This window comes from Pituophis catenifer, unplaced genomic scaffold, assembly GCF_029215685.1.
Source record: "Pituophis catenifer annectens isolate HBS135680 unplaced genomic scaffold, rPitCat1.0.hap2 SCAF_10, whole genome shotgun sequence".
NCBI lineage: Eukaryota > Metazoa > Chordata > Lepidosauria > Squamata > Colubridae > Pituophis > Pituophis catenifer.
Genome location: NW_027256890.1, coordinates 28582020 through 28594452, shown reverse-complemented (window position 1 = coordinate 28594452; position 12433 = coordinate 28582020). Strand labels below are relative to the sequence as shown.

The window sequence follows — 12433 nt, the reverse complement described above, 5'->3', positions numbered from 1 at the left end:
TTTCAATGCCCAGAATTCCCCAGGCAGCACACAATCAATTCACAACCTAATGCTTCATTTGCACATCAGACCAAGGTAGTCTGGGTTAAATCCGGTTTGATTCATTCATTCCTTTGTTCATTCGTTTGTTGGTTCATTCCTTCATTCCTTCATTTATGTAATTTGTCTCTTATGTAGCCCTATATTTCCCCTCCATTTACAGTCCCATCTATTGTGTTAACCTAGAAAAGGGGTTACAGGTAGTCCTTGACTTACAACAATTCATTTAGTGACCATTCAAAGTTTAACCGGCACTGAAAAAAAGTGACTTGTGATTGTCTTTCACACTTACGACCGTTGCAGCATCCCCATGCTCACGGGATCAAAATCTGGACACTTGGCCACTGACTCCGATTTATGACGGTTGCAGTGTCCCAGGGTCATGTGATCCCTTTTGTGACCCTCTGCCAAACAAAGTCAATGGGGAAGACAGATTCACTTAACAACCGGGTTGCTAACTTAACTGCTGCGGCAATTCACTTAACCACGTTGGCAAGAAGAAAAATCGCAACATGAGGCAAAACTCGCTTCATAACTGTCTTGCTTAGGACTCAATGGTGGCCGTAAGTCGAGGACTGCCTGTAATTGGACCACTAAAGAGGTCATTGTACCTGTTTCGTTCCTGATCAGTGAGATAAGAGAAAGGGGGGGGCAGAGAAAGAGGGAGCGAGGGGGGAGGAGGAGGACTGGTGTCTCTGAGCTTTGTTGTTTTCTTGTGAAGGTTTCATGACCCAACTAGGTAACGAGAAAACCACCGAGCCCAGAGAGCACCAGGGACCCCTCAGGTCAGCCCTGAGCTACAGAGCTTCTCTTCTGTTGGAACGACTAAACCGGCCGTCAGACGAAGGATCTTCAGAAGTTCCGAATGCCAAAATCTGACCTTCTCTTGTTTCCCTCCCTCCAAAGCCAAAGAAATGGATGAGAAACCTAGAAACAAGAAGGGGAAGGTCGTCAGTTGGCTGAGGGAAGACTTCTCCTTTTCGGGCCCAACAATATTTTATAATAACGTCTCCAAAATGGCTACGGTACGTTTTCGTTCAGCATTTTGCCTGGCTTCTTATTGACCTTCCTTTCTCTCCTCCTCTTGACCTGGAGATACTCAAAAAAGTCAGTATCACAGTGGGGACGGCAGGCTCCAAAGGCCAAAGGGTGGATATCCATCCCCCACAATGTCTAGGAGCAGGCGATCTCGGCTGCCATGTTGGCTTCTTTCACCCACATCCTAATATCACGTGGTGGATGTCATGGAATACGGCCTGCCTCTCTACATGGGGTGCTGTCCCCAGATACGGGTCAAAGTCTCTGGCTTGTCAAAACCCTGATGCATCTCTTCATGGTCTCCTTTTCTTCTTTCCGATAGGCCTTTGGCGAGCATCTGAGCCCGTCACAAATAAACGACCTGATCTTAAAAGCCCTGGCAGCTCTGACACACCTGGACAAAAACATTTCACACACTGCGGGACTCCTGCTCAATTCGTTCTTGGATGAATGTGGGATGGATATGGAGGAGGTAAGAAAATGGCAGGGTTTGGAGCAAAAGGGATAGAGGAGATTTTGTAGAAAAGAAAGATGAGAATGGGTGAGACCTTGTTGACTTGGTGACAACACTTTGGCTGGATTTAAGAAGGCGAGGGTTGGATGGAGACCACCAGGTAATCTTAGGGCTGTTGAGAAAGTCGGTCATCCCTTGGATTTCTCTTTTGCCATAGCTGCCCATGATCCTCAAGGAGATCTACCGACGTCTCCCGAAGATCTTGGACCCTGCCACCAAACAACAAACGCTAAAGGCAGTGTGTCACCTGGCGTCCAAACGGGTGAACAAAGTCGTGGATATTCTCCTCGAGTGCTCGGTGGCGTGCGATGGGTAAGAAGAACCTCAAGGAGATGTGCCTCCTGTTTTCTTGTACTCTACAGAGATTCTCAACCATTTGCGATAGGGGTGAATATCTGTAGCTTGGGGTGGGCAGGTCATGTGCTGATTGGGGGGGAGGTTGCATTGGGTTGGTTGAGGGCCAGTGCAGTCGCTGGTTGGCTGTGCAGTCGATCTGAATTCTGAGAGCTTCCTAGGCTGGTTGTCTCCACCATCCAGGTCATGATTGTCCCAAAGGTGCTTTTCCAAAAGGCAGCTGGACCTCCTTGGTTTTTTAACTTTCTTGGTCGCCACACTGTAGAAACAATGCAGAGACTCTGAAAGAGTGCAGAGAAGAGCAACGAAGATGATTAGTGAACCGGAGCCTAAAACATATGAAGAAGAGTTGCAGGAATTGGGTCTCTCTAGTTCAATGAAAGGAAGGATTGAGGGGGGACAGGATAGCAGTGTTCTGATATCTGAGGGACTGCCACAAAGAGGAGGGGGTCAACCTATTTTCCAAACCACCTGAGGGCAGGCAAGAAGCAAAGGATGGAGACGAATCAAAGAGAGAAGCAACCTACAATGTGCAGAACTTTCCTAGCAGCGCAAACAATTAACCAGTGGAACAACTTGCCTCCAGAAGTTGTGGGTGCACCATCACTGGAGGTTTTCAAGAAGAGATTGGACAGCCATTTGTCTGAAATGGGATAAGATTTCCTGCCTGAGAAGCGGTTTGGAGTACAAGACCTCCAAGGCAGGGGTGAAATCCTCTGGTTTGGTCTGGTTCGCCCGAACCGATAGGAATAATTGCTACTGTTTGCCCAAACCGGTAGTAAAAAAAAAACGCTTTAAAAAGTACGACAATCAGCTGTGCCGGCCAATGTCGGAACCTTTTTGTAATTTCTAATTTCAGCATTTTTTACTACCAGTCAGCTGTGAGAAAATCAGCTGTGCCTGATTGTCTGTGAGGTTCCTGTTTGTTGCAGGGGCCATTTTGTGTAAAGTCCAGCTGCTTCTGCATTGTATGTGAGTCAGTTGTGTAGCTTTTGTGTTACTTTTGTGTAAAGTGTGATCGTTTGCTTTTGAGCTCTCTGTGATTCAGTGAGGTTCTGCATTGTGTGTGAATCAGTTCTGCAGCCACGCCCACCCGGACACATAACCACCAAGCCACGGCCGCCTGGTCATATGACCACCAAGAAACAGCCACCCGGTCACATGCCCACCAACCAACGCCCACAGAACCGGTTGGGAACATTTTTGAATTTCACCACTGCTCCAAGGTCCCTTCCAACTCGGTCATTCTGTGAAAAGCACCTTTGGGTTAATTCTGTAGACACACTGCTCCTAGAAACATCCCCTCCCTTGACCAGTTCTGGGTTCTCTGGCACTTCCGGTGGCGCAGAGGCCCTCCTTTGAATGGCTACTAGACAAACGGTTGCAAGTCGAGAACTACCTGTAGCTATATTTTTTTCCATGCCTTAAAGCAGTTGATTTGGCCATCGGTTCTCTAACCCTTTCTTCCGTTGTGGGGGTTAATCTATCTGGAATGGCCGTCTCTTTGAAAATGGGGAAAGAATCTGATTTTTTTCCCCAATCCATTTTTCCACCTGCACAGAAGTGCTAGGGAGCTGTGGAGGGCGCTGGCTGCAGACCCCTATGCTAACCTGAAGATCATGAAGCCCCTCCTCAAAAGGCTTGATGACCAAGGCCCCAGCAGCGAAGCTATTGGGAGGAGATGCATCATGCCCATTGCGGTAAGCCCTCAACCGGTGGCTCTCCTTTCCTTAGATCTGCAGGTGGGCCAGGCCTGAGGAAAGGGGGAAGGGGCTGAGCAGAAGAGTCACCCTCGGGGGTCTCCTCATCAGGAGCAGGCACGCCCTGGCTGGAGGGAGGCAGAGGGCAAACTGGTGGGGGCTGAAATCGGAGCAAAATTTGACGTAAGCCCCCCTTCCCCCCAAAATGCCCCATTGAAAGTAGAGGCATCTGTGGGCTTCCTCACCAGAACAGCTTTGATATTCATCCATCCATCCATTCATCCACCCATTCATCCAGCCAGCCAGCCAGCCAGCTCTATCATCTATCCACCCATCCATCCATCGGTTCATCTTTTCATTAATCCATTCATTCATGTATCCGTTCATTGATTTATTCGTTTATTCATACATTCCTTCATTTATTCATTCCTTTACTCATCCAATCATTCATAATTCAATTGATTCCTTTATTCATTTCTTACGTTATTTCTTACAGAAATAACTAAAAAAGAGTTTGATTTAAGAAAATACATGATAGGAACCAACAAAGGCAAACACCCAACGGAGTACTTTGTGTCATATCTTATTTTAAATATTCTTAATCTGTATTTTTATTATGTGTTATATTGTTTTATTACATTGTTGTAAACTTCCCAGTGTCAGATTGCTCAGATGGCCGGTGGAGAAATTTAATTAATTAAGACCAATAGATTTGTAGTCCAGGTTTGAACTGTGGGGTCCTTGGTGCTTACTGAGCTTGGTGGTTTTCTTGCAGATGTTTCCCGACCCAACCAGTCTAACCCTACCTCTAAGCCTAACTCTTCCAGCACTGATGATGTTACCTAGCTGGGTCATGAAACATCTGCAACCAAAAAACACATGCTCAGACAGCACCCAGGGCCCCTCCAAGGACCCCTAAGAGGTGGAGAGTCAAGAGCCCACTTAGGAATGAAGACAAACAGAGAAACGTGAGGTTACCGATCTCTTTGTCCCCAGTTCTGTCTCACTTGCGCTACTCGTTGTCTCCCTTTTGTCCTGTATCTACACCCCACTGGCCTCTCAAAGTCTGGAGGGGGTGTAGAATGGGAGTTTCAGAAGTCCCACTTCTAGCAACCTTTGGCTCCGTGTCTCAGACATGGACATTCCTGGCTCAGGTTTCATGGACATGAGGATTTTTTTCTTTCTCTGGGCACAATGAGAATGTATCTGCCGAACAAAACTCTGCATTGGCGACAAGAAGGGCATCCAGCCAGGAAAGCCTCAGCTCCATTCAGTTGCCCAGACTCCACCCCGCAAGGGATTAGGGGGTCGTTAAAAGAAGAAATAGATGATGATGAATCTAAGTAACCTGATGAGCCCGAGCTGACTCTCCTCTCCTCCTGTTTCTAGGCCACCAATGCGCTCTCCTTCCTCCTCTCGCTTCCTGAGGCAGCAACCATTGTCCAGCATAAGTTCTCCAGCCTGCTCCTGGCGCTCGTGACGCACATCTATTTTCTGCTGGGAGCAGGCAAGAGCGGGTCAGAACTGACCTACCATCTGGGGTAAGGAATCTCCTGGGCCCAATCTGGATCCTTTCTCCATTTCTGCAAAGCTCAGGAAACAGTCGTTAAGTGAAGTTTGTCCCATTTTGCAACCTTTCTTGCCAGAGTGGTTAAGTGAATCATTGCACTGGTTAAGTCCCATGGTCGTTAAGTGAATCTGGCTTCCCCATTGACTTTGCTTGTCAGAAGGTCCCAAAAGGGGATCGCGTGACTCTGAGACACTGCGACCGTCATAAATATGGGTCAGTTGCCGAGAGTCTGAATTCTGACCACATGACCATAGGGCTACTGTAACGGTCGGAAGTGCAGGGGGATCAGCTGAATGATTGGCACCAACTCTTCTGCCTTTGTTTCATTTAGCAACGCAGTCAAAGCCGTCAAACACCTCATCTTGCGCACCGGCTATCAGGAGGAGTTCAAGGAGTTAGATATGGTTCAATGTTGGGCGATGCTGATGAGTCCTGAAAGTGTGTTTGAAGGCATTTTCCACCTGGTCCGGTAAGAAATTAAAAGTCAAAAGAGCTTGGCTACGAGGGGCAGTGGGTGAGAGAGGGAGGGGAGGCAGAGGGAGAGGAGGAAGAAGAGGAGGCAGAGAGATAGGGGGAAGGGGAGAGAGAGGGAAGGGGAGAGGGAGAGAAAGAGGGAGAGAAAGAGGGAGAGAGACACACAGAAGGCAAAAGTGTGAGAGAGGAAAGATTAGAGGGGAGGAGAGGGAGGGGAGAGGGAGAGGGAGAAAGAGGGAGGGAGGGAGAAAGAGAGAGGGAGGGTGAGAGAGAGAGAGGGAGGGTGAGAGAGAGAGGAAGGGGAGAGGGAGAGAGGGAGGGTGAGAAATTCTCTAAATGGAGTAATTCATTGAGTAATTCATTTATCGATCATTCAGCTCATGATTTCTCTAGCTTGGTGATTTTCTTCTCCCTAACCAGCAGATCTTGTCTGATCTCTCCATATTTATTCTCTTAGGATCTTGTTCAACTACTCAAAACATGAGCTGAAGGTCATGTTCCGACAGGCCGAGACCTACGTGCGCCACCCCGATTTAAGACACAAAACCATTGGGATGGTTTTCTTTTCGGAGGTGAGGAGACCTTGAGATGCACCCCAACCTTCTGGAGCTCAAGGAAAGTTGCCCAGGGTTCAACAGAACTTTATGGTTAGAAACTAGAAGTTGTGGGTTCTCCATCACTGGAGGTCTTGAAGAAGAAACCAGACAGCCATTTGTCTGACATGGTAGAGGGTCTCCTGCTTCACCAGGGGGTTGGGCTAGAAGACCTCCAAGGTCTCCTGGTATTCTGTTAATCAGTGGAATGGCTTCCCTCCAGAAGTTGTGGGAGGGAGGGAGGGAGGGAGGGAGGGAGGGAGGGAGGAAGGAAGGAAGGAAGGAAGGAAGGAAGGAAGGAAGGAAGGAAGGAGATTGAGGGAGGGAGGATGGGAGAAAGGGAGGAAGGAAGACTCAATGACCCCATTATTTTTTGTATTCTTGCAACTATCATTTACACTACCTATCAGTCAGTCACAAAAGGGATGACGTAACCTCGAAACACTGCGACCGTCACATATATATATATATATTTATATGCCGCCATTCTCCCGAGGGACTCAGGGCAGCTTACAAAAACAATATCCAATACAAATCACAATAAATTAAAATCAACAACCCAATTAAAACAATTTAAAATTATAACAATGTACACCCATAACGGATCAGTTAAGTTGACGAAAGAGCCACATCTTCAACTCAAATATGGACCGGCAAGTACCCAAATTTTGATCACATGACCATGAGGATGCTACCATGGTCATAATTCTGAAAAATGGACGTATCTCTTTTGTCAGTGCCGTTGTGACTTTCAGCGGTCACTAACCGAGGACTGTGTTTATTTTCTTTTTCTCTCCCCGTAATGGCTGAAAGTGGCATCTTTAGTCGAGGCTCTCAGGGAAGTTCCCTTCCTTGGCTTGGCTAATGCTCCATATCTCCACTCTTCTTCTTCAGCTGCTGTTTTACCCGGAAATTTGCCAATTCTTTGTCATCCAAGACATCCTCCAGGTGCTGAAGGAATGGATGACACAGCCATACCCGCTGATACAGACTTTCAGCGTTAGAGGACTGGGGAACCTCATCCAACACCCGTTTGAGGTAAGAGATGGGGGGCAGGAAGGGAGTGGCTTCCAAGGTAGTAGCAGGTGTGACCTCGCTCTCTCGGAAGTCTACAAGGCTGGGAAGGATAGAAGAAGGAGAAGAAGAAGGCAACCAGCAGAAAGAGGACAGCTAGAGTGGTGTCTCTTCTCCAAAGATGGCTGCAACCCTGGAAGATCTGAAGGTGCAAGTAGAGGCCAGATCCTCTTGGAGGACATTTGTCTGAAATGGTATAGGGGTTCTGGCTTGACCAGGGGTTGGACTAGAAGACCTCCAAGGTCCCTTCCATCTCTGGTATTCTGTTAAGGACCAGGGGAGACCTGAGAGCAGTCTTCCAGTATTTGAAGGGCTGCCCCAAAGAAGAGGGGGTCAACCTATTCTCCAAAGCCCCTGAAAGCAGAACGAGAAGCAGCGGACGGGAAATCATGAAGGAGAGAAACAACCTGGAACTAAGGAGAAATTTCCTGACACCGAGAACAATTCATCCTTGGAACGACTTCCCTCCAGAAGTTATGGGTGCTCCATCACTGGAGCTTTTCAAGAAGAGTTTAGATAACCATTTGTCCAGCAGAGTCTAGGGTCTCCTGCTTGAGCAGGGGGTTGGACTGGAAGACCTCCAAGTTCCTTTTCAACCCTCTTCTTCTATGCTCTGTGGGCTTCTCTTGCGTTTGTCATGATCGCTGAGAGACTCAGAGAACTCCAGTGACCGTTTAATTGCTCGTTTCTTTCCCTGCTTCCTCCAGAAGAACATCTTGGAACCCCTCTTGATGCCAGTGCTAAACTGCGCTTGTCACGAACAGAAGACGGTGGCAAAAGAAGCTATAAGGACCCTGCATTTCCTCCTCAGGAACCTCGATATCAAAACCCATGCGGTGAAGGCAGTCAACCTCATTCCGCTCCTTCTGAAACATTTTCATGATGTAAGTCAACCAAATCATAACAAACTGGTTTCCCCCTCTCCCTCCCTCCCTCCCTCCCTCTCTCTCTCTCCCTCTTCCCTCCCTCCCTCTCTCCCTCCCTCTCTTTCTCTCTCCCTCTTCCCTCCCTCCCTCCCTCCCTCTCTTTCTCCCCCTCCTCCCTCCCTCTCCATGGACATTGAACTGGGAATAGGTGTGCTCTGAACTTGTGTGTTCTCCTTCAAGAAACTTCTGCATGGCTATTCTGCTATTGGAGGGACTAACCTGTCTCTCTTCCTTCGTAGGACGACATCGAACTGAGGAATAGTTCCATCACCATTTTTGGCATGCTCCTGAAAGGACTGAAGGAGTTACGGAACAGTAATATGGCCGAAAACATCCTGAACAGCCTTATTCCCCTATTCATACAACTGTCAAATGATCGGACGAAAGAGGTGAGTTGAAGGGCTGGCTAACCTGAGCTTCCGGTCTGATCATGCTACCTTCACAGAGACCACTCTGTACCCCCATCTTCACTCAGAGCAACGTGGTTGTACCACGTGGACACTCTGGAGAATGCAAAGACATTGTAGACAATCCTGAAGTTGTGGAGTCCTTGGTGCTCCCTGAACTTGGTTGTTTCCTTGAAGACCTTTCATGACCCAACTAGGTGACAGGATCTCCCTCTTTCCTCCCTCGGCCAGGTCTCCAGGAAGACCCTCGACTCCTGCGTGTCCTTTATGAACTGGGGGGGCTTTCCCAGCAACTTGTTGGACTATGAAATGTACACCAGTCTCCATAGCATGTACTCCAACATCTGCTACGTGGTTGTAAGTAGGAGCCAAGCTGGCCTGTTTTCTTCCAGATTAGAGTATACTAACCGTTTATTTCTTTATTTTGCCCTGCCTTTCTTATTTTTATAAATAGTTCAAGATGGTGGGCATCCCTAATACTTCTTCTTTTCTTCACAACAACCCTGTGAGGTGGGTTGCCCTGAGAGAGAGGGACTGCACCAAAGTCACCCAGTGGCCATCGTGACTAAGGAGGGACTAGAACTCCCAAAGTCACCCAGCTGGCTTTCATGCCTAAGGCAGGACCAAAACTCACCATTCCCTGCTCATTGGCCCAAAGTCACCCAGTCCGCTTGCTTGCCCAAGGGGGGACTAGAACTCACCGTCTCCTGGTAATTAGCAAAAATCACCCATCCAGCTTTCATGCCAAAGGCGGGACTAGAACTCTCAAAGTCACCCAGCTCACTATCATGATGAAGGCGGGACTAGAACTCACCGGTTCCTGGTTTCTTGCCTGAGGCGTTAAGCACTAGACTCAACTGACTAGAGGGATTCTTCTTGGGTTTTTACTCTCTCGGGAACAGCAGAGGTTCCATGCAACCATGACGACTAGAAACCTTGCTGGTTTGTGGGTTTGAGGCTTGGAAATGGCAGTTTGTGGGAAAAGGAAATTAGGACGTAGAGGGGGGCAAAATATAAATGCATTTATAAGTTTAGAAGCCATTTCCTTATCATTTTTCTTTCCCTTTTCTTTTTCTATTTTCTTTTTTCACTATCTGCTATTTTTCTTTATTTTCCTTTATGCTTTTAATTTGGATAAAACTGTCTCTAATAATATAAATATCAATTAGTATAGTAAAGTATAGCATAGTATAATAATGTCACAGTTTAGTACAGTACAGTAAGTTGTTGAGGACATGAGGACTAGAAACCTAACCAAGAAAGCAGCCCCTTGGTAAAAAAAAAAAAAAAAATTAAAAAAGGAAGCTCTATACTTCAGCCCTGTGAGGTGGGTTGCCCTGAGAGAGAGGGACTGCACCAAAGTCACCCAGCTGGCCATCGTGACTAAGGAGGGACTAGAACTCCCAAAGTCACCCAGCTGGCTTTGACCAAGAAAGCAGCCCCTTGGTTAAAAAAAAAAATTTAAAAAAGGAAGCTCTATAGTTCATTGGCTTCTTTGTTGCCTTGTTTTCCCCAGATGAATAAATGCAAGCAAAACCTTCCTGCGATGTTGGATCAGATGCTGGGATTCCTGAGGAGCCGGAACTCTTCCCATCGCGAGGCAGCTGCCCTCTTAATTGGTAATCACCAATGCCAACTCTGGAAGGAGGGCAGGAAAACCCAAGACAGGCGGGCGGCCTTATCACCAAAAGAATCTATGCCGAATTAAGCCATGTCGCTTAATCAGACTGGAAGCTGCTCTTATACCGGGTGGCTTCTCCGGAACTGCTACGATCGCGCAACAGTTTCTCAGGCAGTTCCTGCCCTCTTTCTTAAGGGTATCGCTGCCGTTGTTAAGTTAGTCACATGGTTGTTAAGTGAATCTGGCTTCCTCCCGGATTTGGCTCATCCGAAGTGATCTTTGACCCCCAAGACACTGTAAGCGTCATAAATACGAGTCGGTTTGCCAAGCATCCGGATTTTGATCTTGATGTGGCAACGCTTCTAAGTGTGAAAAGCAGTCGTAAGTTACTTTTTTCAGTGCCGTTGTAACTTTGAATGGTCACTAAATGAACTGTTAGAAGTTGAGGACTACCTGGCCTGTATCCCTCTCTCTTGTATAGGCAAATCCACAGCCGTGGTTTTTCCTCTGGAAATATTTCCAGCTGGCCTCCCATTCTAGTATTAACTGGATTCAAGGCTGCTTAGATTTTTTTCCAAGATGATGGTTGTTTGCACAGCCCTAGAACATAAAGTAATAGAGTTGGAAGGGACCTTAGAGGTCTTCTAGTCCAACCCCCTGCTAAAGCAGGAGACCCGATTCCATTTCAGACCAGTGGCTGTCCAATCTCTTCGTTAATCTCTTCTTGAAAGCCTCCAGTGAGACCTGGAGACAAAAACATAGGAAGATCGGCTACCCCTAGTCCTTCTTATTATTAGACAGACCCAATCCCTGGAACCATCCCGTAAAGTCCCAAAGCGACTCTTCCAAGTGGAAACCAGTGAATTGCGCGTTTTTTTCCTGAATCAGTCGATTTAGCCGTCTCTGTTAACCCCACCAACGTTTTCTTTTTACGTGCCCAGGCTGCTGCGCGCAATACATGCAACCGGAAGTGATGACTTCAAAACAAATGAAAGAAGTTTTCCTGGGTGAGTTTCAAAGTTCCCTCGCTTGAAACAAGGAGTTTTTCTCCAGAAGCTCTTTCGCTGATCAGGGCTGGTTCTCAGGGTTGATCCCAGAAATCCTTTGTTTTTTGGATTCGTTTCAGGTCTCCAGGATCTGCAAGGCGATTCCGAAGCCTCAGTGGCTCAGGCTGCAGCTGACTCAATGCAAGAAATCTTTCGGCAGTGTGGCCATCTGATCAAGCCGGGTCTTGTTAGTAGTCAACTCCCCTCCAAAGTCATCAGGAGGATCTCCGATACCAAGCAATAATAGTTTAATAGTTTAATAGTTTTCATTATTGTCATGGCACCTCATAGAATGAAATTAAGTGCCATCCTCACTGTATATTATACTTTTTAAAAACCCTATAAAAATAAAACAAAAACACACTTCCTTCACATTGTATGCAATTGAATTAAAAAACCCTGGTATTGTATTAATATTGCACTGTATGTAGAATTGTATAGTTACTGCTCTGGGATAGAAGCTGTTTTTCAGCCTATTTGTCCTTGTTTTTATTGTCCTGTACCGTCTGCCAGATGGTAATAGTTCAAAAAGAGGGGGGCCCAGGATGAAATGGATCCTTAAGGATGCTTTGAACTTTCTAAAGCCAGCGGGAGCTATAAAGCTCTTCCAAAGTGGGGAAGGGGCAACCCATGACCCTCTGGGCACCTGCCTTCCAGCTGGTCTTTGGGGAAAGCGAGGAAGCGTGAAGATAATTCTTACATCGCGAAGGACCACGAAGGAACGTCGCAGAAACAAGACCTGGCAGGGAGATTGTGGAAACAGGCCCTGGAGATAGACAGAACAATTTAATGTCAGAGAGAGGAGAAGGTTCCACGAGAAGGTCACAGAGCCACAGGTGCTATTGGAGAAGGGTGGTAGCAACCATCGACCATCGACGATATCTGGAACATCTCCACTCTTGCTCGTCTTCCAACAGAAATAGGAACGCCTAGAGTAGGGCAGATGCAGAGAGCTGAACACTCCGTGGGGGGAGATCTAATGTCCTCCAAAAAGATGCTCATTATTATCCACATAGATGGAGCATTGAATAAAAGCCTTCAGGAAAACCTCTGGATCCCAAAGGCGTCTTCCCATGG

At 47.2% G+C, this 12433-nt stretch overlaps 1 protein-coding gene across 1 annotated transcript in view; it reads left to right on the top strand.

Annotated features, from left to right (window-relative positions):
- The window catches only part of LOC139322421 (maestro heat-like repeat family member 5), a 31566-nt gene extending 19966 nt beyond the window's left edge, over positions 1-11600 (top strand). The window contains exons 14-27 of the mRNA XM_070951519.1: positions 946-1064; positions 1400-1549; positions 1749-1903; positions 3507-3645; positions 5035-5186; positions 5547-5684; positions 6147-6261; positions 7177-7320; positions 8064-8240; positions 8522-8671; positions 8921-9046; positions 10206-10308; positions 11252-11317; positions 11437-11600. Of these exons, the coding sequence (XP_070807620.1) occupies positions 946-1064; positions 1400-1549; positions 1749-1903; positions 3507-3645; positions 5035-5186; positions 5547-5684; positions 6147-6261; positions 7177-7320; positions 8064-8240; positions 8522-8671; positions 8921-9046; positions 10206-10308; positions 11252-11317; positions 11437-11600 (1898 nt within the window). The remainder of the gene's footprint in view (positions 1-945; positions 1065-1399; positions 1550-1748; positions 1904-3506; positions 3646-5034; positions 5187-5546; positions 5685-6146; positions 6262-7176; positions 7321-8063; positions 8241-8521; positions 8672-8920; positions 9047-10205; positions 10309-11251; positions 11318-11436) is intronic.
- The last annotated feature ends 833 nt before the right edge of the window (positions 11601-12433 follow it).